At 52.2% G+C, this 27984-nt stretch overlaps 1 protein-coding gene across 1 annotated transcript; it reads right to left on the reverse strand.

The window, feature by feature from the left end:
• Positions 1–15: 15 nt before the first annotated feature.
• On the reverse strand, positions 16–27984 carry otogl (otogelin-like; the record flags this gene model as incomplete). The annotated part of the gene is made up of 46 exons (XM_064319554.1): positions 16–822; positions 1004–1083; positions 3505–3550; positions 3712–3831; positions 3926–4030; positions 4266–4444; positions 4902–4965; positions 5178–5218; positions 5689–5793; positions 6325–6426; positions 6721–6828; positions 6920–7024; positions 7105–7317; positions 7561–7746; positions 7836–7977; positions 8525–8742; positions 8852–9041; positions 9421–9513; positions 9606–9629; positions 9745–9887; positions 10088–10265; positions 11279–12156; positions 12451–12530; positions 13003–13120; positions 13552–13830; positions 14803–14979; positions 15304–15330; positions 15601–15757; positions 16260–16376; positions 16874–16993; positions 17926–18072; positions 18372–18506; positions 19405–19543; positions 19760–19867; positions 21291–21462; positions 21576–21619; positions 21850–21924; positions 22089–22263; positions 22722–22931; positions 23597–23721; positions 24158–24335; positions 24643–24775; positions 24869–25014; positions 26202–26248; positions 27308–27416; positions 27859–27984. Coding segments are annotated over 46 exons (6665 nt in total), but the record flags the coding sequence as incomplete, so codon positions are not given.

Genomic DNA, 27984 nt, shown 5'->3' on the forward strand with positions numbered 1-27984 from the left:
CAAGAAGAAAATGTATATAAAACTGATGAAATCGTCCACTTTATTGTTGTGCTTTGACTCTGACATTGATTTAGATTACTTGTATAGAAGAAACTAATAAGGTAAAAATATCAAAGGAAGTAATTTCTACTGAGAAAAGGTCCAGGATAATGATGTCCAAAGGACACTCACATTTATTCAAAGGTTATCAGTCTATAGATTATACCATTAAAGGGTATAGTAATAAAGAAGCTGCAGGTTTGACCAGTAGCATGGGATTGTCATTTTACGAGGAATCCATTTTAAAAAGTGTCTAATAGCTCAGTTAAATAATCACTTTTAAATATTTTGGCAATCAAAATGAAATTATTCATAAAACCTACAGTAAAATACAAAATCCATCATCACTCATGTAAGTGTCACTGTGAGTGGCAGAAAAATGATTATCAATTAAAAGAGAAGCAAATTACAAAAGAATGAATCTATTCTGCAATATGAAGCAATGTAATCAAAGTCTCCTGGCCGGCTAAAAATAATTTGTGAGAGAAACTAGAGAAATTACAGTGGCACTTCCTGCAAGATCAGCCTGCTCCTCCCCTCCAGGCAGGCCCTACCCCTCCCAGCAGGCTCCGCCCCCCTGCTCTAACTCCATTGGCAGGAGCAGTCCACGGGCTCCTGGAAGGTGTAGTCCACAGCGGTGCTGTTGCGTGTGCAGTACAGCTGCACTGTGCGCGTCTCCAGGCCACTCTCTCGACAGCACTTACAGAAACGGGCGTGGCTGTTAATGTTGAAGTTAAAGATGGTGGCGGAGGGGCACTTCCCATCACAGGAGTAGACCATCACCTGGCAACCAGACCGGGGGGGAAGGGGGGTCACCTCAGAGTTTGCAGAGGGGGAGTCACCTCACAGTGCACAGTGCTCTCTACACTGGCAGATTGATCACTGATCAGGGTTCGGGTTGGGGAGTGTTGGGGTGGGGTGGGGTGGGGTGGGGGTCCTATAGAGGGACGGGGGAAGCACTTACAGGTGCATTGCTCCTGCAGTCGTCCTTCCTGATAGTGGTTCTGATGGCCACTCTTTTACAGGTCTTTCCATCCTCCTTACCTGATGGCAAACAGACAGACCCAGTCACAGGTGCACTGAATACCAGCCCTTATGGATATGGAGTATGAGTATGATACAGGAAAACATATGAGCAGATATGCCACACATTACTGCAGTCATTTCCATCTCTGTAAGGGATTCATGTTTCAGAAACAATGGTGCCTTATAAAACTTTTGCATTTCCAACCAAAGTTATAGCTTCAAAAATACAGCAAAATAACATAGTCACTCAGATGACCACAATATGAACAAATATAAACCAAACACACAATTTTACTTCACAATTACATCACATTCCAATCTGGAGCCAGTCAGTCCCTGTGGACACACTGAGTCTAGCTGCATGCACGTACACTGGATCTGAGCAAAATGAAGGCATCACACCCATCGCATGAGCCACTGTTTGACTGCCCCTGGAATTACCCCCAAAGCCCACTCTGCCCCTGGAATTACCCCCAAAGCCCACTCTGCCCCTGGAATTACCCCCAAAGCCCACTCTGCCCCTGGAATTACCCCCAAGCCCCACTCTGCCCCTGGAATTACCCCCAAACCCCACTCCGCCCCCCGGAATTACCCCCATGCCACACTCTGCCCCCCGGAATTACCCCCAAGCCCCACTCTGCACCTGGAATTACCCCCAAAGCCCCACTCTGCCCCCCGGAATTACCCCCAAGCCCCACTCTGCCCCTGGAATTACCCCCAAAGCCCCACTCTGCACAGACACACACACAGAAGCACAGAAACACAGAGAAACACAGACACATACACAGAAGCACAGAGAAACACAGACACGTACACAGAAACACAGACACATACACAGAAGCACAGAAGCACAGACACAGGTCACTCAAACACTGCATCAGAAACACAGAGCACAAGGGTCAGGAAAATCACATACCTGGACAAAGAGTCTGACCAAGGCATTCAAGAACAAATTTAAGAAACAATGCGCACGCGCATGCACACACACACACACACGCACACACACGCGCACGCGCACATGCACACTCACGCACACACACACACACACTCGTGCACACTAAACACAAAAATAGATAATAGTACCTGTATCACAGTTAGTACTACCAGTTGGGGTTACTGGGCTAAAAGGTAAAATACCAGGTCCAGAACCTGGCAGGATTGTCAGGAACAGCAGTATTTTAGTCAAAGACACAGTGGCTGGTTTATTAAGGCAATCAGCTCATTCCAACATGCATTTGCATTGATTGCTGAGGCAGTGGCTGTGCTGGAGATCGGGTCTTTTTGGGAAGTTTAAAAACGGGAGAGGGGAGCACATGCTTCAGGACTGCCAGGCCATCCTATAACAGACCGCACCCCAGGCCATCCTATAACAGACTGCACCCCAGGCCATCCTATAACAGACTGCACCCCAGGCCATCCTATAACAGACTGTACCCCAGGCCATCCTATAACAGACTGCACCCCAGGCCATCCACAGCTAGCTTTTAACCTACAGAACATGAGCTCTGCAACAGGACCAGCGGTCACACAGCTAAGAGACTGCGAGTTCCTGCCACTGATAAACATGCGTTTACTGCACAGCCACACAGGACTGCCTCCACAGGTCCGTATGGCACTTTGATACACAGTGATCTTAACGGCACTGCTCCAGTGCTTTATGCAGAAAACACATATATGATTATGGATCCATTTTAGTAGCTGTTAGAAACTCCTTCAAAACACTATTATCGACATCAAAGTTAAGGCTGTAGTTGTCGGATATTTTCTCAATAATAATTATAGTATGATTACCAGTCACTTGAATCATGCTATAATCATAATAATTGTTATAAATTAATCTATCATTTATTTAGTGTCTGATAGGGTGTGAACCATTTTTACTCTGCACTACAATCAGTCAATTAACTGCAAAATGTTTTGGAGTTCAACAAAATGTGAAAATTACGCTCCAATTTAAATTTCCTGTCAGTAATGGTAACAAACTGAATGTCACTGCTTTAAAATCAGTTAATTGAAATAGTTTAAAATTCTTGGTTATGGGTTTTAATTTCTTATTATCTCTAAGAAATATAATTGTACTTTTAAATGTTGCATTTCATCACAAGTGCCAATTTTTTTTTAAATCTTAAATTTTTATTGACTAATGACCAAGAATTTTACACCATCGTGTCACTACCCATACAAGCCAACAACCCACAGAGGCTGGCCCCAAACAGAGGCAGTGGCGATTACTGTGGCAATTACACTCCAGGGCACAAGGGGGCGGACTAACAGCAGCAGTTTACCAGCAGCCAAAAGAAAGCCAAACCGCTGCAAGTAGGCCAGCTGCCGCCCTTGATTGGGGGCACAACATGCTCAGTCAACCAACTCCAGCCCACAGCGCTTGAGCCAGGAAGCCATTCAAAGCAGGAGGCCAGAGCGCCCCCCAGAGGAACTTACAGGTCCTACAGCAGCCATCGATGTAGTTCTGCACCACCCCACCATTCTGGAACGAGAGGACAAGGCCCTGTGTCAGGAGAGGCTGCACTCAGCCCAGTGAGCTACAGTCGCTATGGTTACACCCCTCACCTTCAGCAAGACCAATACTACCTAATGTCAGCTCACATTCACAAACTTCCCAACATTAGCGTATTTCTCGTAACAGACCTGAAGGCACTCAGAGTCGTTGAAGGGGGGGCAGACCACAGCAGACCCCAGGACCACTGCTCCTACCGCCGTCTCCACACAGTCATACCGTGTGCAGTTAGCCAGCCATGAGCTGCCCGCCTACAGAGACACACACACAGATCATGCTGTTACACAGCTAACAGAGGGAGTACTCAGGCTAGGCAGTCAGGCTGTAAGGCTGCAGGTCACTCACCAGGTAGAGCAGGACGGTGCCGTTCTCACTGGGGTAAGAGCAGGACACGTTCTTGCAGGACCCACAGCACACGTGAGGGTCTTTGGAGGGGACATAGATCTGATGCTGCACACAGGACATACAGCCACTGCTGCATCAACACATGAAGCCACAAGCCATATACACAAATACAAACACTTACAGAGGCTGAGGGAGCAAGTCAAACTGCTACACAGTGAGTGAGTGGGTGAGTGAGTGAATGAGGGAGTGAGTGAGTGAGTGAAAGAGGGAGTGAATTAGTGAGTGAATGAATGAGTGAATGAAAGGTTGAGGCGTGTAAAGGGCAGCTGTGTGAACCTACAGGCCCACACTTCTCTGAGCAGTTCACACTGGACACCTCCATGGCAAAGAAACCGGTGTCCGGGTCCCTCTCCTGCAGGCACTGCACAGTGAAGCACAGGTCTCCCTCCACATACTGCACCATGGACTGGCCTGGGCTCAGCACAGTCACCCCCTGAAACAGGCACACCTCCGCCTTCTCTGCAGAGAGCACAGGCCAGGCATTAAACACAGGGAGCACAGGCCAGGCATTTAAAACAGGGACACAGACCAGGCATTAAACACAGGGAGCACAAGCCAGGCATTTAAAACAGGGACACAGGCCAGGCATTAAACACAGGGAGCACAAGCCAGGCATTTAAAACAGGGACACAGGCCAGGCATTAAACACAGGGACACAGGCCAGGCATTCAACACAGGGAGCACAAGCCAGGCATTCAACACAGGGACACAGGCCAGGCATTAAACACAGGGACACAGGCCAGGCATTCAACACAGGGAGCACAAGCCAGGCATTCAACACAGGGACACAGGCCAGGCATTAAACACAGGGAGCACAGACCAGGCATCCAACACAGGGACACAGGCCAGGCATCCAACACAGGGACTTAGGCCAGGCATTAAACACAGGGAGCACAGGCCAGCAGTGTGAACTTACTGCAGATGAACTGAGCACAGTCACAGGGGCTGCTGGAGTCAGGGATCTCTATCTGCACTTCACCCTGCAGGAGGAGAGGAAGGGAGGGGGTCTCACGCTTTCCCACATTGCACCACTCACACTCCCAGCTCCATTTTCACACTACAAACCCATGGAAGAACCTATTGTCAAAGTGAAAAAAATTATTAACCAAAAGCCAGCACAAAACATAAAAAACAAATAAATGTATGAATAAAAAAAGGAAGCCCCAGAAAGCTGGGACACAGTGAGACTTACCACCTGACAGGAAGGGGCAGAGTTATTCTGACAGCTGCACTCTGTTGGGAGACAGGAGAACAGTGGCATTTCAACACCAGGGGACCGCACTCCACCAATCACACTCCCCATACGGCCCCTTTCGACCAATCACATTTCCCAAAACGCTCTTTCCACCAATAACATTCCACAAACCGCCCCTTTCCACCAATCACATTCCCCAAAACCACCAATTTCCCATAATGCCGAACAGGAAACTCCCGCCACCAACAAGAACCTCCTGAACTTCTGAAGAAAAAAAGTTGACCATCTGTGATTAGTTTGTACAATCTTTGCTGTCAGCCATTTTTAAGCTAAATGACACCTGCATACAGAAGTACTGCATGAGGAGAGTTTGTGTGCAAAATGGCAGCTGTGTGTCACCCAGATGAGACAGGCATGAAAGCGGTTATATAAATATGGTCCTTTTATTGGCGGCTTAGGATATGTAATTGTATTGGACATTCTGAACAGGGGGGGGGGGGTACTGTACCACACTGCCAGTCTGGACAGCACTGTCCCGGGACACTCTCCTGCACCAGGGCTGTTCCAGGGGTGCACTCCACTGAGGCCTCGGGGCACAGGTTCGAATCACACACTGTGAGAGGAGCAGCCCACAATCGGGTTTTAGAGTGTGTAACAGTGCACACAGGTGTGCTACTGCAGTGGTAATGGAGTTATAGAGTGTGTAACAGTGCACACAGGTGTGTTACTGCAGCGTTAATGGGGTTATAGAGTGTGTAACAGTGCACACAGGTGTGTTACTGCAACGGTAATGGGGTTATAGAGTGTGTAACAGTGCACACAGGTGTGTTACTGCAGCGTTAATGGGGTTATAGAGTGTGCAACAGTGCACACAGGTGTGCTACTGCAGTGGTAATGGAGTTATAGAGTGTGTAACAGTGCACACAGGTGTGTTACTGCAGCGTTAATGGGGTTATAGAGTGTGTAACAGTGCACACAGGTGTGTTACTGCAGCGGTAATGGGGTTATAGAGTGTGTAACAGTGCACACAGGTGTGTTACTGCAGCGTTAATGGGGTTATAGAGTGTGCAACAGTGCACACAGGTGTGTTACTGCAGCGTTAATGGGGTTATAGAGTGTGTAACAGTGCACACAGGTGTGTTACCGCAGTGATACTGAGGGCAGCAACGCCGGCTCGTGTTCAGGTGCACAGCCAGAATTTGGCCATCGCTGCAGGACGGGACTGGATCAATGCAGGACTCGCAAACTGGCAGAGAAGAGCACAGCAACGGTCTACATCACCACACCAACACACTACATCAGCACAGCAGCACAGCAACACGCTACATCAGCACAGCAACACACTACAGTAGCAGAGCAAAATTGATGATGATAAGGAGCAGGAGTGATGAAGAAGAGGAGTGAGAGGAGGAGTGATGGTGACAAGGACCAGAAGTAATGAAGAGGAGGAGTGATGGTGACAAGGACCAGAAGTGATGAAGAGGAGGAGTGATGAGATAAGGACCATAAGTGATGAAGAGGAGGAGTGAGGGGGACTCACCACAGAGGAAGGAGTAGCAGCAGGATGTATCCTCTCTGACCTCCACCAGGAACTGGTCATCCCTGCAGTCAGGAGGCGGGGCTACAGGGCAGGCCAGGGGGTCACACTCTGAGCACAGAGCAAAGGCCTGTTAGGCTGCGCTTCACCTCAAATACAGACCCCTCATCCACAATCACTACAGCTCCCAGAAAGCACCTACCACATCTGTACTCTGGGCAGCAGGACAGGGCACTGTAGCCAATCACAAGCTTGTTCCAGTTTTCACAGGTAGGAGCCTCAGTGTCACAGATGGTTAGGTTGCACTCTGCAAGAGAGAGGGCAAAACCCTTCAGCACAGCTCTGCATTTAGCAGAGTGGAGAGGTGGGCGTGTGGCCAGGACATACCGCAGATCTTTTTGGGGCAGCAGGCCCCCTCCTCCAGCACAGCAATGGCATACTCTCCCTCCCTCTCACAGAGTGGGGTGGGCACGTCGCTGCAGTCGGGCTCCACCGCCACCACACTGCCATTCTCCATACAACGGTACAGACAGCAGCTCTTCCCTGAGCTGTTCCACACCTCTCCTGGAGCACGTGGCAGCCCCTCGTTATCTGTGCACACTGGAAATCAATCAAGCAATTAATCAATCAATCCATCCATTTAATAGATGAAGATTTAGATCCATTTAATCAACTGATAAAGTGGGTGAAGCAGGTGGCTCAGTGAGGGGTGGTGCACTCTGGGTAAAGTGGGTGGAGCAGGCGCCTCAGTGAGGGGTGGTGCACTCTGGGTAAAGTGGGTGGAGCAGGCAGCTCAGTGAGGGGTGGTGCACTCTGGGTAAAGTGGGCGGAGCAGTGCCTCACCACAGCGATCCTCAGTGACGCAGAAGGCAGAGTCAGCCCGGTGCAGGATGGTCCCCCGCTTGCATACACACTCCTCGCGGATGTAGGAGCAGGTGGACTCCTCGTAGTACTCTCTGTTCTGGCAGGTCTTGGTCTTACAGGTGTTCACACACGGCTGGTACTCCTTCCCGGGAGGGCACTTTAAGGCTTTAAAAACAACATTTCCCATAGTAGCGCACTGCTCATCTCTACCACAGCACATCACTGATAAAGACTAGCAGAATGATGTCACTCACGGCAGAAGTCCTGCTTTCTCCAGTTGATGCAGACATTGTGTGTGTAGCAGATGGCAACATACGCAGCCAGGAAGTCACACTGGTGGTCTTTGTAGTGCAGGTCCCCAGCCCAGATCTTATCACAGAACTGCTCTGGGGACACCTGGGGAGGCAGACAACATACCGCTCTCACTCAGCACACACACAGAACACCATGCTTTCAGTTATGGCCAGACAGCCACAGAGCTGAAAAACCAAGAACTGCACTCTAAATCCACCTGTCACAACAGTGCTTTCCAAATGGGCTCTGCTTCAGTATGTTTGGGGCAGTAGAGTGATGTGTGGGGCAGTAGAGCACGTGTGGGGTAGTCGTGCAGTCCCTACCTTGTGGTGGCACTCAGAGAAGGGGCTCTGGTTCAGCATGTGGGGCAGTAGAGTGATGTGTGGGGCAGTAGAGTGATGTGTGGGGCAGTAGAGCGCGTGTGGGGTAGTCGTGCAGTCCCTACCTTGTGGTGGCACTCAGAGAAGGGGCTCTGGTTCAGCATGTGGGGCAGTAGAGTGATGTGTGGGGCAGTAGAGCGCGTGTGGGGTAGTCGTGCAGTCCCTACCTTGTGGTGGCACTCAGAGAAGGGGCTCTGGTTCAGCATGTGGGGCAGTAGAGTGATGTGTGGGGCAGTAGAGCGCGTGTGGGGTAGTCGTGCAGTCCCTACCTTGTGGTGGCACTCAGAGAAGGGGCTCTGGTTCAGCATGTGGAAACACTTGCTGCAGTTGCCGGTGGTGCAGTTGTCCCCGACACGGCGGAAGTAGTCGGTCTCCTCGGACGTGTCCACCATCCAGCTGTGCAGGAAGAGGGGGATGTCCTCCACGTCCCGCACCACCGTGCCGTTCGGCAGCTTCAGGTCATCTGCAGGGTTCCCATCACAGCAGCCTGGGGAGGCCACACAGCCGCCGTTAGGTCTCCACACCACCAGGGGGCAGCACAATAAAAACAAACATGTGCAAAAGTGCATGTCCTAAAGGGGAAATACAGTATGTACCACAGAGCCCCCGGGTTCGGGCGGCCGAGGCATTGGTGGAGCTGTACTGAAGCACGATGATACCAGTGCTGTGGTACCACTGGATGCTGATGCCCCCCGGCGTGTGGATGATGTACATGGTGCCCGTGTCGTCGATGTGCAGACTCTGCCGCGTGAATGGCAGGCGTGCGCTGATCTGGTTCACGGATACCTGGGTGCCAAGGAAACACGCTGAATACACACCTGTACTGTGCATGTCCAATGAGACACACACAGTACACCAGTACTCTGCACCTCTATGTCAAACTACAAAACCATCTGCCCTGTGACTGGGTATGCACTAGATAAGTCCAACACCCTGCGGGGTTCACCTTCTAAAACCCTTTTCACTTCTGTCAGATAACCTGAGAATTAATTATTTTCCATTTCGATGTAAATTTTGAAAAATATGCAAGGTGAGGTACAACTCTCCTTCTTTACGTATATACAACATTCACTGCCAATTAAACCGAATTTAAAAAAAAGATGAATTCAGACGGCAGTCAGGGGCGTGTCAGGGCAGCTGGAGGAGGGGGCGGAGCTACAGGCACCTTCCTCTCCAGCCGGTTGATCATTATCCTGTAGGAATGGGTGGTGATGTTCAGCTTCTTAAAGCACAGCCCCGAGGTCCCGCCTGTGGGCGTCTGAGGGCGAGAGGGGCATGTCTGCGTGAGTGACGGCACCATTGGCCAATACCAGACTGCTCTTATTACCAATGACAGCGTGTGCCACTTACAGGACGCCTGATAGAGTTGACGCTCTGGAAAGCAAAGGGAAAAGGGAGTTAGGACATGGAGCTCCACCTGTGAGAGCATCACGCCATATGACAGTTCAGCTCTGAGGACGGAGATGGGTCTCTGTGTGGGTGCCTGTACCTCGCTGGTGGGGCATTTCTCAATGTGGCCCACAATGTTCTCTCTGGGAAGGTGAACCAGGATGTAGGAGCCCTTGTCATAAAGGGCCACGTTGTTCCCGTCAAAGGTGATGACACGCAGGTCTGAAATGATGGAGCATCGACCTGCCATGCAAGAACACACACACCACGCACACACACACCATGCACGTAGGCGCGCACACACACCATGCACGCACGAGCACACACACCATGCACGCACGCGCACACACCACGCACCATGAGTTACACCACCGGCCAATCAGTGCCATTGATGTACGCTGTTTTTAATGAGGGGCGAGGGGCGAGGGGCGGGGGTCACTCACATGGGCACTGCCACTGGGGGCAGCAGTAGTCACGGTTGGTCTGCACAGGCATTCCCAGAAGGCCGCAGCGGGGCTGGCTGACGTTGTAGCGGCAGTGCAGGGAGGCGTTGTGGAACATCAGCTGGCCGTTGAAGCAGATGTACTCGCTGCAATCGTCCACGCGGTACGAGTACGGGGGCTGAGGGGGGACAAAAAGAGAAGAGTGACACGTCAGCGACTGCATGCGCAGTGAAGGCAGATCCAGTTCATTCGCTCTGATGCTTAATTTTCTCTCCACATCACATTTCTTTCACAAGCTGCGTTTGGGAACCACTCTGCTGTTTAGTTGGACGTGCTGCATCTGCATCTTCGCTGATATTATTCTGCACACAAAAGCACACAGTTTCAAAAAGTCAGGTGGTTAGGTGATATCTTGAAAGTGGTCAATGTGAGCAGAATATTTCTAAGCCACTATTAAGGTAACATCTCATACACATTTGAATGATAAACGACTAAGTCCAATAATCTACATGCTCCTTGTAGGAGGCAGATATCACAGATAAAGCCTGTCAGGTGATATAGTCATGGCAACATAGAGCTAAACGCATCTGGCACCAGCTCTATGAGCACACCTGCACTCCAGATGTTTACACTGTTACCGCACCGTTAAGGAGGAAGTGCCCAGCCGGAATGCTGCTCCCACCTTATTCCAGTTCTGAAACACTGAGAGCATTCCAGCCTTATCTCCCGAGCAGGATTTATGAATGCCTGGAGCTCTTCAACAGGCCCTCAGTCCCACAGATTTACACACACGGCCAGATGTGTCTAAAACTCACTTTGAAACAACGCTGCGTGATGTCAGAGTTTGTGGAGATAAGGCCCCCTTTACCCTGCATCACTGGAACACAGTAGCTGTTAGCACATCCCAAAATTAAAGATCTATGTTGGTATTCCAAGTGGTTCTGGAAAATTCCTTTATTGAGTATATATGAATGCTCTGGTTGTGTTGTGATAATGGAGGGCTAGCAGCTAATGAATGCTCTGGTTCTGTTGTGATAATGGAGGGCTAGCAGCTAATGAATGCTCTGGTTGTGGTGTGATAATGGAGGGCTAGCAGCTAATGAATGCTCTGGTTGTGGTGTGATAATGGAGGGCTAGCAGCTAATGAATGCACTGGTAGTGCCATGCTAACGGCGGAGAAGCTGCGCATACCGTACAAGGCGCCGTGGGCAGAAGGAATGGCGGCAGCACAGTAGCCACCTCAGTCTCAGGTGTAGGGGAGGGCTTCGGGGGGGTGAGAGCAGGAGTCACCGTGACGACCTCCGTCTCGGTGCTGGGGCTGGGCGGGGCTGCCGTAGACTTCAGGTGTGTGGGAGATGGGCTGGTGGCGGGAGAGGGTGTGGCCTCAGTGGTGGGAGGTTGTGTTGGGGGGAGGGAGGGTTGGGCGGTGGTGAGAGATGGGGGTTGGGTGGTTGATGGAGGTGGCGCTGTTGTGGCAGTTGTGGTGGTGAGCAGGGCCTCGGTAGTAGTGGTGGTGGGAGCTGCTGTTGTCATGGGGACAGTGGAGGAGGTGGATGTAGGCATGGTGCTGGGGAAGGTGGAGGTGGTGGCCTCTGTAGTCACAGTGAGGAGTGTTTGGGTGGTGGCAGGGGGGGTCGGGGTGGGTGGGGCACTGGTGGTGAGGGGGGGAGGGGTGGAGGTGGCAGGACTAGGCGTGGTGGCAGGTGTGGTAACAAGTGGGACAGGACTAGAAGGTACGAGAGTAGCAGCCTGTGTGGGCTCAGGGGCAGGGGGCAGAGTGATGCGTACAGTGGCCACGGGGCTGGTGGGTGCAGTTACAGCCACTGTGGAGGTTCTGCGGGTGGTGCTAGAGCTGGTGGTGGGAGTGGTGGTGGTGGTGGTGCGAGGGGTAATGGTGGTGGTGGGGGGGGTGGTGGTGGTGCTGGGAGTAGTGGTGGTTGGTGGGGTGGTGGTGGTGGTGGTGGTGCTTGTTGGAGAGGTGGTGGGGGTGGTGCTGGTTGGTCCTGCTGTGGTTCTGTTGGACCTTGTCACAAACATGTAAGGAGCTGGTGTTGGAGGAAGGATAATACCTGCAGTGAAAGAACAGACATAGCTCAAAAATAGTGTTTATTTCATCCATATTAAAAACACAGGCGTTCCAGCCATCATGCCTTCAACAGAATTACCCAAAAGAATGACATGCATGGGTAAAGCCAATCAGTGCCACGAAACAGAGGTTAGCTGAGATATGTTTTAGGATGTGGGTCATGTTATACTGCACAGGTAGCAGTAGCTCGCAGGCCTCAGCTGGACTGACAGATGAAACTGGGTGCTGCTAATGCTGGTGTCTTCACTAGTTAGCTGGCAGCAGTGGCAGTACTCACAGTCCTCCTTGTAAACACATCTCCTGGTGACTTCATCCAAGATCATGTTCCTGGGGCATCGCGGGAAACAGCCCTCCACCCTGTAGAGAGGGCATCAGTGTGGCCAACACCTCTGCAGCTCAGAGATGACCTGTGATTTAAAACCCCCCACATCTGCACTGCCGGGAACTGCCCTTCTGACCCCACAACCTCAGCTGTGTGACAAACAGCTCTGGAGAAAGGCTGATTTAATGTCATTAACTCTGCAAGCTGAACTACATCTCCCATGAACACCAGATGTTCAGAACAGCAGAGGGGGGTCTGTTGTGAGCCTTAAGAGGGTTTTTTAAGTATTAAAATGGCAAACCCAGATCAGTCTAAATATATAATTATAGCATTTTCCCAATGAAAGAAAACAGAGTGAGTAGCAATGAGAGCTCTTAGTTAAACCCATGATTCAATGCAACCACAACACAGAGATAAGCAGGGGTCCGCCCGTTCTTTTAACATTAATACTATTTGCTAATACATGTATGGTTGTGCGTGTGTGGCGGGGGGGTCACATGATCTCACGGGGGCAGGAAGTGGCAGAGCGTGGCTTCCGGGTCGCTGCAGGTCCTCACACACGGGCTGGCACAGGCCTGGTACTTCCACTCACACATGATCCGATACGGGATGAGCAAACTGCTCTCTGAAACACGCAGGAGTGCTTCAGACAGCACGCCTTCACTCCACCACTGCCACTCACACGCACTTTACTGCCACTGGTCATCACAAATAAGGGCCGGGGTGAGGCGGGCGGGGCGGGGCGGGGCGGGGCAGGGCGGGGCAGGGCAGGGGTGTGGTGTGGCGAGGTGAGGTGAGGCAGGCGGGGCGGAGCGGGGCAGGGCAGGACAGGGGTGTGGTGAGGTGAGGCGGGCGGGGCAGGGCAGGGTAGGGCAGGGCAGGGCAGGGGTGTGGCGAGGTGAGGCGGGTGAGACGAGGCAGGGCGGGGCAGGGCAGGGCAGGGCAGGGGTGTGGTGAGGTGAGGTGGGCGGGGCGGGGCAGGGCAGGGCAGGGGTGTGGTGAGGTGAGGTGGGCGGGGCGGGGCAGAGCAGGGCGAGGCAGGGGTGGGGCAGGTACCTTGGATGGAGAAGCTGCTGACCCGTCTGAAGGCCCGGGAGTGGTCGTAGGCCTTGGCACGTGCGGCAGCGCGGGTCAGTGTGAGGAAGAAGCCCTTCTGGCTGTACAGCTCAAAGGAGGACAGGCCTGGCAGCCACAGCCCCCGGTGGTGGATGAAGGTAGCGCGCTGTCGAAACTCCTCCCCCGCGCTCCAGCGCTCCACCCGCAGCCGACGCCCCGCCCACACACACAGGAAGTAGTTGGGTCGCTCAGCAGACTCCAGGGAGATGATGGGGAGACCTACAGACACACAGGGAACACCACTCTCACACTGGTTTCTGATTCCCCAGATTCTGAGCCACCTCTCCAGCCAGTTCAGCGCATTGCCCCTACAGTATGCCTGCACATCATCTTCCGTAGAACAGCTGTACCACAGCCTAGCAAAGAAAACTGAACAAAACCCCTTTTGCAAGCACAAAATACATATGCTTGCATAACCAAAAATACTTTGTAGCCCACATAATCAATGATGATACAGCCCTTTTCAAACAGGGCAAAGCACTCAGTCAGTAGCACGACAACAACAAAAATATCTGAATGGTCCGTTACTCATGTGGATAATAGGACCTCATTCACAAGCGAAACTCGACTCTAAATCAATGTGACTCACCATAGCCCCCAAACTTAAAGCAGGTGCTTCTGTTACTCCTCTGAACAAGTGACTGAGGTATTTTAATGAGCTGACCAGGAAAGGAGATAAGGTCTGTGTGCTTTCAGTATCAGTATGAATCTGCATTAATAAGAGAGCTGTGTGCTTTTAGTATCAGTATGAATCTGCATTAATAAGAGAGCTGTGTGCTTTCAGTATCAGTATGAATCTGCATTAATAAGAGAGCTGTGTGCTTTCAGTATCAGTATGAATCTGCATTCATAAGAGAGCTGTGTGTTTTCATTGCCACAGCTTAAACGAAGCAAACTTAATTAGCTTCTGGACAAGGAACAGCCGCGAGGCGGGGCTTGGGGTAATATTCTCCCAGTGACCGGCTGACCCTGCCTCCGACACACAGCATGTTGTATGTGAGAGAAGGGCAGGGGGGGGGAGTCAGGGCAGGGTTAAAAACAGCAGCAGCATTTGTGTCACTGTATACGCTCACATCTGAAGTACAGAGATACAGAGGGGAGGTATGAGAGGGAAGGAAAGAGAGATACAGAGGGAAGGAGAGAGGGATAGAGGGAGAGAGAGAGGTATGGAGTGACAGCACTGGGACTCACGGGAGAAGCGGTCCTTGTGAAGCCCAGCGGTGATCATGAAGTTGAAGAGCAGCTCGCCTGGCCCCCCCGAGTGGCTGATTTTGGGCAGGGGGAAGACCTCCCCGCTGCTCAGGTTGGCAGCCAGCACCGTGTCGTTGAAGGCCACACTGGACAGTGTGTATGGCCCCTCTCCAAGCTCTGAGTAGGAGATCACACTTTATTAATGAAAGAAAAACAAACATTTTTCTCCTTATCTGGAACCTTGCTAGCTATGAGCAAGCCTCTATGGCTCTCCTCAACACTCTGCAGCATCTGCAGCCAGTCTGACGATATCTGACCAATCAGAGGAGCATGACCAAGCCTCTCCGCAATCCCAGCATATTGGCCTCTGCTGGGATTGAGGACCCATGGAGACTGAAAGTATGGAGACTGAAAGTGCAGACCAATGCTTTCACACGGCCCAGGTCCACACACAGGAAGCTTGTAGCTCTGTAGATCGGTATCTGCAGCAGGGTACTGTACCTTGATTGTAGTATTCGCAGTCATAAGCTGAAAAGAAGACAAAAGGTTTTATTTGCATCTGGCAGTTTCTGTGTGCATTCAAAGAATGTTTATATTTGTGGACAAGCAGTCTTCCCCACACTGCCCCCGCATCTCTGCAGTGTAGACAAGAAAATGCCCATCTTTGGTAAACACAGCCAGCGTTGGGTAAGGCCAGCTAGCTATGCCATGAATATTAGTGTTAGTCTTATAGCACCCATACGTGCTAATGAAATGTAAAGTAACTTAGCAGGAGCATGTGGGGCGGGGCGTACTCACGGCAGACAGTAGGGCTCCTCCACTGGATGGTGACGCCGTGTTGGCAGCACTTATGGGCGTAGGCCCCAACGCTGGTGCACAGACACTCACAATCCCCGCCCCGGTTGCAGTTACAGGTGTCAGTTAGGCAGTTCTTGTAGAACCAGGTCACATCCACCTGGGGAGACCGCAGCCATCAGGGCAGACAGTAAAACTTGGGGGGGGGGTGATTCTACTATTAGTGATTCTCAGGGGCAGTGTGGGCCGAATTGGAGGTGCCGTAATGGGATGAGCCGCCCAGGAGCCACATGTAATCTGCTGTAACAGTAATATGCTGGTGAGGTACCTGCAGGGATTGTACAAAGGCTTTCTAGAATTCTCCATGTCTGATGTCTAAAATGTTTGAAAGTCTTCTATTTTCAGGATGAAACAGCAGTCAAACAGAGCTGAGAGTGTCTGAAACTGGGCCCATTCCCAACGGGGCCAAACCTGAGCTGACAGCACCACCAAGTGGTGATATGAGGGAATGACTACCAGGGGGTGTGTGGGTCTGAAGTCTTATTCAGCCGAGTCAGTTCTCCCATCCCTCCTGTGACTCACTCCTTTCTCCAGGGCCTCACCGCTCCAGACGGCTGCCCCCCCACCCCCCATTCAGGGGATAAAGGGGTGGGTGTACCTACCACATTGTGACAGGGCGCGAAGATGTCGCTGTACAGCAGGGCACACTCTCTCTTAGCGTACGGCTGTCTTCCCAAATCTCCCTCACAGGGTCGTTTCACCACAAAATCACTTTCACACTGAGGGGGAACAAAGGGGGGGGGGTGTTATGCCAGGCTTCTGAAGCTCAGCTGGGGGGCACACTGATGTGAAAAACAGAACCCTAACAGACAGATTTTAATCAGCTGGTGACAATCCTGTCCTATCCTAACTAAAAAACTAAAATATATAAATCATTTCAGTTCGAAGGTGACTAACATTCATCATGCTCACTGACTGGCTGCCTTTGTGCACGAGGGTCAAACCAAACTATCGCCTGATTTATACTTGTGTTCCCCTGGAACTCTAATGCACAGGGCTAGTTGTAGGAAAGGATGAGAGTGACATGACATATACATTTGAAAGAGAAATGGCAGTACATGAGCAATCAGGTAATTTACTCATTAAAACTCATTAAAGTCCTGGTATCTAATTCAGAACCAATCAGCATGTCTTGAGGCAGGGCTGGTAATGGACGGCCCTTTAATGACCGTACTCCTGACAGCACTGTCCCTGTCCTGTTATCTAGGCGACTGACCTGGCCCAGGGCCCAGCTGTCCCCAAAGGCCTGGGGGTTGCTGACCTCCAGGTGGCCGGCGGTGGTCATGTCGTTGGCCGTCACTGTGTCGAAGTTCCCGCACATGCCTGTGAGCCGCCCCTGCGGAGGGGGAGACAAAAACCATAACAATATACTGCATTATGAAACACACAATAACAAAAAACCCCAACAATATACTGCGTTATGAAACACACAATAACAAAAAACCCCAACAATATACTGCGTTACGAAACACACAATAACAAAAAACCCCAACAATATACTGCGTTACGAAACACACAATAACAAAAAACCCCAACAATATACTGCGTTACGAAACACACAATAACAAAAAACCCCAACACTATACTGCGTTATGAAACACACAATAACAAAAAACCCCCAACACTATACTGCGTTATGAAACACACAATAACAAAAAACCCCAACACTATACTGCGTTATGAAACACACAATAACAAAAAACCCCAACATATACTGCGTTATGAAACACACAATAACAAAAACCCCAACACATATACTGCGTTATGAAAACACACAAAAACCCACATCCCTGCGTAAAATGCAAACGATAACCACATCAAAACTGGTGGGACGAGAACGATTTGCAGGAGCATAAAGGTCACAAGTGTCACAAATTATGTAAGAATTAAATACATACAGATCCATATTTCAAACGCATACACATGAAATACTACGGTTTCCATCCCACAGCCCCTGAGCACCCTGTGACTGGGAGGGGGGGTGCGTTCATTGCCAATAAAAAACCAGAGAAATAAGCAGTTATTTATTTACAGCACAGGAACCCCTTCAACGCACTCCATAACCCCCCCCCCCCCCCCAAAAAAAAAGGACCACAATGGAAATAAGCCTTTGGGCTTTATTGTGTTTTTTCCTTTTGATGATTTCTGTATCTGGGGCATCTCTGGCCACTTGTATTTTAATGATCAATAAAGAATTTCAATCAATTAATCAAGCCTGTGGTTAGCCGCTTTCCGGCTTCTTTCTCCAGGGCAGCAGAGGGCGCTCACCTTCCACTGGGGGCCAGCACGGATGTGCACGGTGGTCTTCTTGTCCCACAGAATTGTGATCTCTTGCTTGGGGAAGTGGACCACAGTGTAGTACCCAGCCCCCAGCAACTGGAACTCAAAACCCTTCCCAACCACAGTGGAGACACTCTGGAACAGCAACAAGGACCTGCCTATTAATAACAACTGATAATAATAACAAATCAGAGGTATACTCACTCACTAATCCCTGCTATACACAGGTACACTGACACACTAATCCCTGCTATACACAGGTACACAGACTCACTAATCCCTGCTATACACAGGTACACTGACTCACTAATCCTTGCTATACACAGGTACACTGACTCACTAATCCCTGCTATGCACAGGTACACAGACTCACTAATCCCTGCTATACACAGGTACATTGACTCACTAATCCTGCCCTGTAGAGGTACACTGACCGGTTTGCCAGAGTTGTCACTGAAGTAGATTTTTGTGAGTCCCACGTAGATCACCAGGTACTTCATACAGACGATGCCACTCTCATAGCAGTCTTTGTTTTGGGTGGTGATGGAGATCTCGGTGTCATTGATGCTCTGAAATTATTCATTTATTTTTATTATCAGTGACATTCTGATGCCTGGTATTCTGCATTTCCTGCTAATACAGAATTAACTGTAAATGACAATTTTGAGCCATCGAGGCAGTTTCCATGAGAAAATAAAAGCCAGGTAAACCTCTTTCTCTTGGGCTCCCTCCTCAGCTCTCAGTTTTTAAAAACTAGTTTAAAAACTCAGAGTACCATGATCCACCGAGGTACTTGGTTGCCATCCACGTAATTTTCATCGATTAGCAACCGAAAGTACCGAGTGAGCGGTTAAACACCACAAGCCTTTCACAGGCCTGAACCAGCTGCATTAATAAGGAGCCGAACCGCCACAATCCCCACAGAGAGCGACACGCACAGCCATGTCTCCCACACGCTCACACAAACGCGAGTGCGCAAAGCGCGCACGACCCACGTGACTGCTCCCAGTGCTTAACAAGCTTTTATTTTTTAAAAGGTACCCTTGCAGGGTGGTGAAAGGTCTGGGAATAGCAGAGCCTTCAGACTGGCCGAACAGAGTTTCCCTTTGTGTGGTGTGTGGACTCTGTTTGTCCAGTGGATTTGACATTTGCTGGGGTTGCGTTACAGCAATCCTGTTCTAATTAAAAAAGCCTCTGATTTTCCCAAGATTAGGAGCTTTGAGAACAGGGCCAGATCTTTTTTCAAGTGATTCAATCTGCCCCAGTGCCTCTGAGGGAAGGGCTTCTGAATCATTCTGTCAGGTCCAAGTCCCCCCCCCCCCCGCAGTTATCCCCACTGCATTCTAACGTCAGTAACATCATGAAGGAAACCAACGCAGCCACAGAACAGCACAGAGCCTTTTTCACCAGGGAAACACGTTGAGCAGGGTAACGGATTGGCAGTTTGAGTTACCGGTCGACTCATACCTTGACTAGATAGACCTGGCAGTCGCTGACATAGTCGTACTCCAGGCCGTCAAAGGTGTGGTAGTGGCGGTCGCTGTAGGCGGTGCAGACGGCAGGGCAGGGGAAGTGGGTGCAGTTAAAAAAGCCGCGATGGCAAACACTGGGGGGACAGGTCAAGGTTCAGGTCAGCGCTGGCTACTTGTGTGTCACCCTGCAGGGCTGTTAGCACAGGCACAGTCTGGACTCCACAATGCTCATTCACACACTGGAACAGGACCCTAATGGCGGGTCAATGAGCAACCCCAAGTGGTTAACGCTAACCCCATACTATACCATCTGTACCAGAATGATGCTAACGCTAACCACATAACTGTACCATCTGTAGCAGGGCGTGGCCACAGTCTCTCCAGGCAGGTAGTCCAGGCCCAGCCAGGCACAGGGGCAGTTCTCTGGGAAGTAGCACTCTCCATTGTGCCGAACCAGCCTGTGGAAACCGCACAGAAACGTCAGCGTCCCACGGCAGGACAGGGAGCGTCAAGGAGCCTCATTACACTCAATATCATCACCTCTCAAATGGCCAAAGCACTTCTTGCCCTGTAATGCAGTTATTCACGTCTTCATTATCTGCACTGGGGTGCTGATTTGTACACCATTCATGTGAAAGGACAGTCTGGCATTAAGCAGTGTCTTTGTGCCACATCAGAGTGCTTCTTCACAAAAGGAGAGCTGAGAAGGGCCCTTTTCAGAACCTGTCCTGGTCCTCTCTGTGTTTGGGGGGGGGGGTGGCTTTTCAGAACCTGTCCTGTATGGAGGGGGGGGGGCTTTTCAGAACCTGTCCTGTATGGAGGGGGGGGGCTTTTCAGAACCTGTCCCGTATGGAGGGGGGGGCTTTTCAGAACCTGTCCTGTATGGAGAGGGGGGCTTTTCAGAACCTGTCCCGTATGGAGGGGGGGGGCTGGGACAAGGCACTTGTGGTCTTCCTAACCAGGTGGCATCTGGCCAGCAGCCCAGCCCGTTTGGATGCCAGGGGCCTGGGCAGTATGCCAGGCTGGGCCCTTTCAGTTGCTGGCTGTGGAAGTAACCCCGCGGGACCGCTGCAACTTCGGTAAACACCTTTTGTTTAACCCCCCCCCCCCCCCCGGTGTGCACAGGAATACACCGCCGCTTTCCCAGAATTTTTATAATGTACTGCCTCTTTCACAGAATTATAATAATGTACCACCTCTTTACTGGCATTTTGCTCAGGTCTACCTGCCCCACCAAAGTTCTTCCCTCATCTGCTCCCTCTAGAGGCAGCTGGGGGGAACTGCAGGCTACAGAGTTTCTGTCAAGCCCTGTATTTTGACTAAATCATCCTGCAGGATTTTTCCCAGGACTAAGGGAGGTTAAACTGGTAAATGCTGTTGGCGCAGTGTATTTTTGCTCTTATCCACCAGGTGTCACTGTAGGCACTGTAACTGCAGTGGTGAAGGGACCATGGAAGCGCTCGGTGTCTGAACCAGGCCAGGCACATGAGTAAGAACTAATCGGCTGTGTGCGAGTGCAGGTTTGTGCAGCACCCCAGCACTGCCATGTTACAGGCTAATACAGGAGAGACAGAAAAACAGACAAAGGGACAAACTCTTCAGGAGAGACAGAGGGACAGACAGACGGACTCTGCAAGAGAGACAAAGGGACACACCGGCAGACAGGCAGACAGATGGACAGGCAGACACACAGACAGGCAGACGGACTCTGCAGGAGAGAGAGGGACACACAGACAGACAGGCAGATGGACAGACACACACAGAGACAGACAGACAAACTCTGCAGGAGAGACAGAGGGACACACAGGCAAATGGACAGACAGACGAACTCTGCAGGAGAGACAGAGGGACAAACGGACAGACACACAAACAGACTCCTACCCTTCAGGGCAGCCGCAGCCAGGCACGCAGGGCGTCATGGGAGGGCAGGTGAGATTCATCATCAGGTTTCGACATGTGAGCTCACAGGCGATGCCCAGACGGGGCGCCCCCCCCTGCTGCTCCCTGCAGCTGTAGTATACCTTTCCTGGGGGGCACTCTCCATGCTCTGGCTCTGCCACACACACGCAGCTAGCATTAGCCACGCTACCGCACACACCTAGGGCCCGGGGGCGGTCTCTGAACCAGTCATTATAAAAGGCTGCTACACGTGTGAGGAACATTTACCTCTCTCCTCAGGCACACACTCCATTTGGCCGTTTCTGCAAAGGCTGTTGGGTAAAAAGAGACATCACTGTGTGAGCAGAAACAGCATAATGTCCCTGAATACCAGTGGGATGTGCTGCATGAGGCGTTTTATGCGATACTAAAATGTGACAGTGCCAGGATGTGACAGTGTGGGGATGTGAGAGTACCAGGATGTGACAGCGTGGGAATGTAACTGTGTGGATGTGACAGTCAGGCAATGTGACAGTGAGGGGATGTGAGATAGAGGGCTGACCATGGTCCAGAGGAGCTGAAGGACACCTCTCCGGGCTGGAACACTGAGCCCATGAAGTAACAGTGGCACTGGGACCTGCAGGCACAAGAGGACAAAACAGCACAGCTGTCATGCATCAGAGCTGCCCCCCCCAGAGCGGGAGGCCCAGGGGCAGTGCTAGCCGCTAACTCAGAGAGGAGATCCCTGTCCAGGGTTTGGCGGATATTCAGACACAGGGAGCGGCAGGGTGCGGTGCTCACGCCTGGATGCATCGCTGGCGCATATCGTCATAGAAACTCCCGTCTGCGCAGCTGCAGCCCTCTGCGCAGTCCTCCTCCCGCTCGGGGCAGACCTCTCCACGGGACAGCGACTGGCACGTCCGCCCGCAGGTGGAGGTGCAGGGGTCGTACATCATCCCGCCCAGGCACACCATCCCTGCACACAGAGCGCCATCCTTACCTAGCACCCCCCGCTCACAAATTCATCAGTCATCAATAACCAAAAGGCATGGTGCTGCTCAGACACTGTCACTGAGAGTTCAAGGCACTGTTGTGCTTACATACACTAGGGCAGTGGCAACCAGCCCTGTTCCTGGAGATCTACCATCCTGTAGGTTTTCATTCCAACCATAATTTGGCACACCTGACTCTACTAATTAGCAGCTCAAAGAGATCTGTGGCTGCTGAATGAGGGATGCGCTGCTAGGGTTGGGGTAAAAACCTGCAGGACGGTAGATCTCCAGGAACAGGGCTGGTCACCACTGCACTAAGGGATGTGTCTGTGGGACATTCCGACAGCTGTCAGAACACGGAACGTGGCTTTCACTCCCGAGACGACTTCATAATGACACAGCAGCGCCCCCTGCGATCAGAGCTGGGAGCGCGGGCACCCACCGCACTCGGACACGTGGGCCCTGAAGTTGACGGGGGCGCGGTGTTTGGCACAGACACGGGCGTAGTGTGCCAGAGCGGTGCAGAGACAGGCCTTCCCGCACCGGCACGCCTGGAAGCGGCACTGCTGGTGGTACACGCCCGGGCTGACGTAGGCGTGGCAGGGTCCAAACAGCTCCTCCGAGATGACGTCACATATGGAGGCATAGAACACTGTAACACAGGCCATCACCATGGCAGCATGTCAGAATACTGCGGTCACCTTTAATGAACACACCTGTCCATGATCACACACTGCTGAGATGCTGGATGTATATGGGCTCTGACTCCTGACCAGCACTGCTGCTCAGATGCTGGATGTATATGGGCCAGGCTGTCCGTGGTTCCTATAGGCCAGTACAGCTGGATGACCTGCTATGAAGCAGGGCACTGTGGGTACAGGGGGTGGGGCTCGCGTGGGGTGCAGGCGGGGTGGGGCTCACTGTGGGGTCGGACAGGCAGGGCTCACTGGGTGTACAGGCGGGCTGGGGGCTCACTGTGGGTAAGGGTGGGGGCGGGGAGCTCACTGTGGGGTAAGGGTGGGGTGGGGGCTCACTGTGGGGTACAGGGGGGGGGGGGGCTCACTGTGGGGTACAGGGTGGGGCGGGGGCTCACTGTCGGGTACAGGGCGAGGGCGGGGGGCTCACTGTGGTGTACAGGGCGAGGGCGGGGGCTCACAGTGGGGTACAGGGTGGGGGCGGGGGGCTCACTGTGGTGTACAGGGCGAGGGCGGGGAGCTCACAGTGGGGTACAGGGCGAGGGCGGGGGGCTCACTGTGGGGTACAGGGCGAGGGCGGGGGGCTCACTGTGGGGTACAGGGCGAGGGCGGGGGGCGGTACCGTTCTGCTGGTTCATTTCGCAGGGGTCGATGATGGGCACGTTGATGGGCGTGTTGCAGGCGGAGGAAACCTTCCAGGCGTTGGCGTGGAGCTGGGGCGTGCCCTCGATCATTCCTGAGGGAGACCTGCAGGGAGAGAGAGAGAGAGAGAGAGAGACGGGGGGGGAGGGAGAGAGAGAGAGGGAGAGAGAGAGAGCCAGCGTGGCGGGACTGAGTTCTGTGTTCAGGACAAACGCACCCAAACTGAGCAGCTGCCCAGGTGTAAACTCTCTAGTAGCTGCCCAGGTGTAAACTCTCTAGTAGCTGCCCAGGTGTAAACTCTCTAGTAGCTACTAAGCCTGCAGTGTGAGCTTCACCCTCCAGCTTAAGAACTTATGAAAGGCTGGTGCAGCCCTGCCCTTGAGAAAAGACATTAAACGCTTTTGTGGCGGATAATGTCCAAAGCGCTGCGGCGGGACGCCCTAGTCCAAATCCCACCCGAAACCCACCCTGACCCACCCAACCCGCCACGCCCCTCCCTGCCCACTGTGTGCACATGCAGCGGAGACAGGAAGCGGCTCACAGGAAGTCGTCGCGCAGGTTGCCGTTGAAGGTGCCGCAGAGCCCGAGCGTGAGCCCCTTCCAACTGCTGTCCAGCTGCAGGTAGAGCCGCCCCCCACTGCGGTCGAACTGCAGCCGCAGACCAAAGCTGGTCTTCAGCAGCGTGAACACGGTGCTCAGCCTGCGCACCTCCACCGTGTCTGTCAAACGCCACAAACACAACTGCTAAAAACTGCTATCTACACCCATAGCACATTTAAAACAGGAAGATTATATAATAACAAACATATATAAAGATATTACACAGAGAGGCTGTACGGAGAACCTGTGGGCCTCTCAGATCAGAGCCTAAGAGCTCTAAATCTGGCTCTGCTTTATTCTGAGCAGGCTCTCCGGCCCTGCTGCTGCAGAGCCACAGGGCTTGCTGGGTCTTCACATGAGGAGCAGCATGGGGTTCAGACCCCCCAGGATGGGACAGGGCCTGGATTGGGACAGGGCTGGGCGTACCGTCGCTGTAGGGCAGGTTGGCGGCCTGGTTGATGCCGATCAGGACCTCTCCCTCCCTGGTGAGCGTCACTTGCCGACTGACATCCTCTTCCACCACTAGCGTGACTGAGTGCATGCAGGCATACTCCTGACCCTGCAGGAACAAGAGCAACCACTGACACTGCTCTGCCATTGGCTCTTCACCTACTCTCTGTGGGCAGGGCGGGGCTCTGGGGTAGGGCTTTACCTCTCCGCAGGGAACATACTGCAGTGTCAGCGTGAAGCGACTACTCCCCCGGCTCTTCGCCAAAACGTACTGGCAGGCGCCACTGTGCAGGAACATCCGCCCGTCAAATGTGCTCACATGGGAGTCGCCGGTCACTGAGCACTCCGCTGAAACACACACCGTTGACACCCCGAGCGCACTACTCGTGTGACACACCCCCGAGCTGCCACTCACTCTGTGTGACACACCCCCGAGCCGCCACTCACTCCGTATGACACACCCCCCGAGCCGCCACTCACTCTGTGTGACACCCCCCGAGCCGCCACTCACTCTGTGTGACACCCCCCCCGAGCCGCCACTCACTCTGTGTGACACCCCCCGAGCCGCCACTCACTCTGTATGACACCCCCCCGAGCCGCCACTCACTCTGTGTGACACCCCCCGAGCCGCCACTCACTCCGTTGACACCCCGACCGCCCCTGTGACCCCGAGCTGCCACTCACTCTGTGTGACACACCCCCGAGCCGCCACTCACTTGTGTGACACACCCCCCGAGCGCCACTCACTCTGTGTGACACACCCCCGAGCCGCCACTCACTCTGTGTGACACCCCCCGAGCCGCCACTCACTCTGTGTGACACCCCCCGAGCCGCCACTCACTCTGTGTGCACACCCCCGAGCCGCCACTCACTCTGTGTGACACCCCCCGAGCCGCCACTCACTCTGTGTGACACACCCCCGAGCTGCCACTCACTCTGTGTGACACCCCCCGAGCCGCCACTCACTCTGTGTGACACACCCCCCGAGCTGCCACTCACTCTTGTGACACCCCCGAGCCGCCACTCACTCTGTGTGACACCCCCGAGCCGCCACTCACTCTGTGTGACACCCCCCGAGCCGCCACTCACTCTGTGTGACACACCCCCGAGCCGCCATTCACTCCGTATGACACACCCCCGAGCCGCCACTCACTCCGTGTGACACCCCCCGAGCTGCCACTCACTCCGTATGACACACCCCCCGAGCTGCCACTCACTCTGTGTGACACACCCCGAGCTGCCACTCACTCTGTGTGACACACACCCCGAGCCGCCACTCACTCTGTGTGACACACCCCGAGCTGCCACTCACTCTGTGACACCCCCCGAGCCGCCACTCACTCTGTGTGACACCCGACCCACACCCCCGAGCCGCCACTCACTCTGTGTGACACACCCCGCCCACTCACTCTGTGACCCACTCCCACTGTGACCCCCGCCACTCCCTGTGTGACACCCCAAGCCGCCACTCACTCTGTGTGACACACCCCCTGAGCCACCACTCACTCATTCACGTGGGTAAAAGATTGGATTACCTGTGCAGTTGTTTTCTGTGCAGTTCCATATTCCTCCCGTGCAGACACTAAAAACAGTAAATCATAACATAAATACATATAAAATACATCACATACGGATGGAACATCAAGGACCACGATGAAAATAAGTCCAGGATTTTTTTGGGTGTTATCCTTGACAATTTCTTCACATGCAAGTCTTTTGATACATGTGTTTTAATTTTGTCAAATAAACTAAACTAAACTAAACATACAACATATCAAATAGAACATATTAATTACACAACAAATACGTCAAATACAACATATGCAAAATTGCATGTACGTACGGTAAGTGTAACGGTGTGTCAGTGTGGTTAGTAATGGTAAGTGCACTAATGTGTCAGTATGGCTGGTAATGGTAAGTGCACTAATGTGTCAGTGTGGCTGGTAATGGTAAGTGCACTAATGTGTCAGTGCGGTTAGTAATGGTAAGTGCACTAATGTGTCAGTGCGGTTGGTAATGGTAAGTGCACTAATGTGTCAGTGCGGTTAGTAATGGTAAGTGCACTAATGTGTCAGTATGGCTGGTAATGGTAAGTGCACTAATGTGTCAGTGTGGCTGGTAATGGTAAGTGCACTAATGTGTCAGTGCGGTTAGTAATGGTAAGTGCACTAATGTGTCAGTATGGTTGGTAATGGTAAGTGCACTAATGTGTCAGTATGGTTAGTAAGTAAGTGTATAAGTGCATATGCGTAATGTAAGTGCACTATGTGTCGGCGGTTAGTAATGGTAAGTGCACTAATGTGTCGGTGCGGTTGGTAATGGAAAGTGCACTAATGTGTCAGTGCGGTTAGTAATGGTAAGTGCACTAATGTGTCAGTATGGTTGGTAATGGAAAGTGCACTAATGTGTCAGTGTGGCTGGTAATGGTAAGTGCACTAATGTGTCGGTGCGGTTGGTAATGGAAAGTGCACTAATGTGTCAGTGTGGCTGGTAATGGTAAGTGCACTAATGTGTCGGTGCGGTTGGTAATGGAAAGTGCACTAATGTGTCAGTATGGCTGGTAATGGTAAGGGCACTAATGTGTCAGTATGGTAGGTAAATGTATAAAAGTGTATGTAGTGTTTGGTAACGGGACTCTCACCACACACTGCATCCCTGCTCCAGCACGTGACCCAGAGGGAAGGCAGAGCCATGGTACACACAGGGGCACTGAGACACTGAGATACAGCTCCCATTCTGCAGGATCATCCCTGAGACACACACACGCATGCACACACATACACACACCACCATACACACACGCTCGCGCGCGCGCACCGACCCATACAGACACACCACCATACACACACACACACACACACACACGCACGCGCGCACCGACCCATACAAACACATCACCATACACACACACACGCGTGCGCGCACCGACCCATACAAACACATCATCATACACACACACACACACACGCACCAACCCATACAAACACACCACCATATACACACACACACAAACACATACACACACACCACCATACACACATGCACAAAATTGGTAATGGGATTAAAATGATCCATCAAAATGCTGAACTGCCGATTTATTAGTTAAAGTAATACATTCACAAACACACACATTCATGCGCATGCAAGCACTCTCTCACACACACACACACACACACACACACTGTTTCTCACCATCGGGGCAGTAGCAGCCATCCAGGCAGTGCAGGTTGCTCCCCAGGCATTCCTTCTCAAAGGTGCAGGTGGGAGGACAGCAGCTGATGCAGTCTCTGTGCACGAAGCTGTCCTCACAACCGTCAG

This window comes from Anguilla rostrata, chromosome 19 (genome assembly GCF_018555375.3).
Source record: "Anguilla rostrata isolate EN2019 chromosome 19, ASM1855537v3, whole genome shotgun sequence".
NCBI classification, from domain to species: domain Eukaryota; kingdom Metazoa; phylum Chordata; class Actinopteri; order Anguilliformes; family Anguillidae; genus Anguilla; species Anguilla rostrata.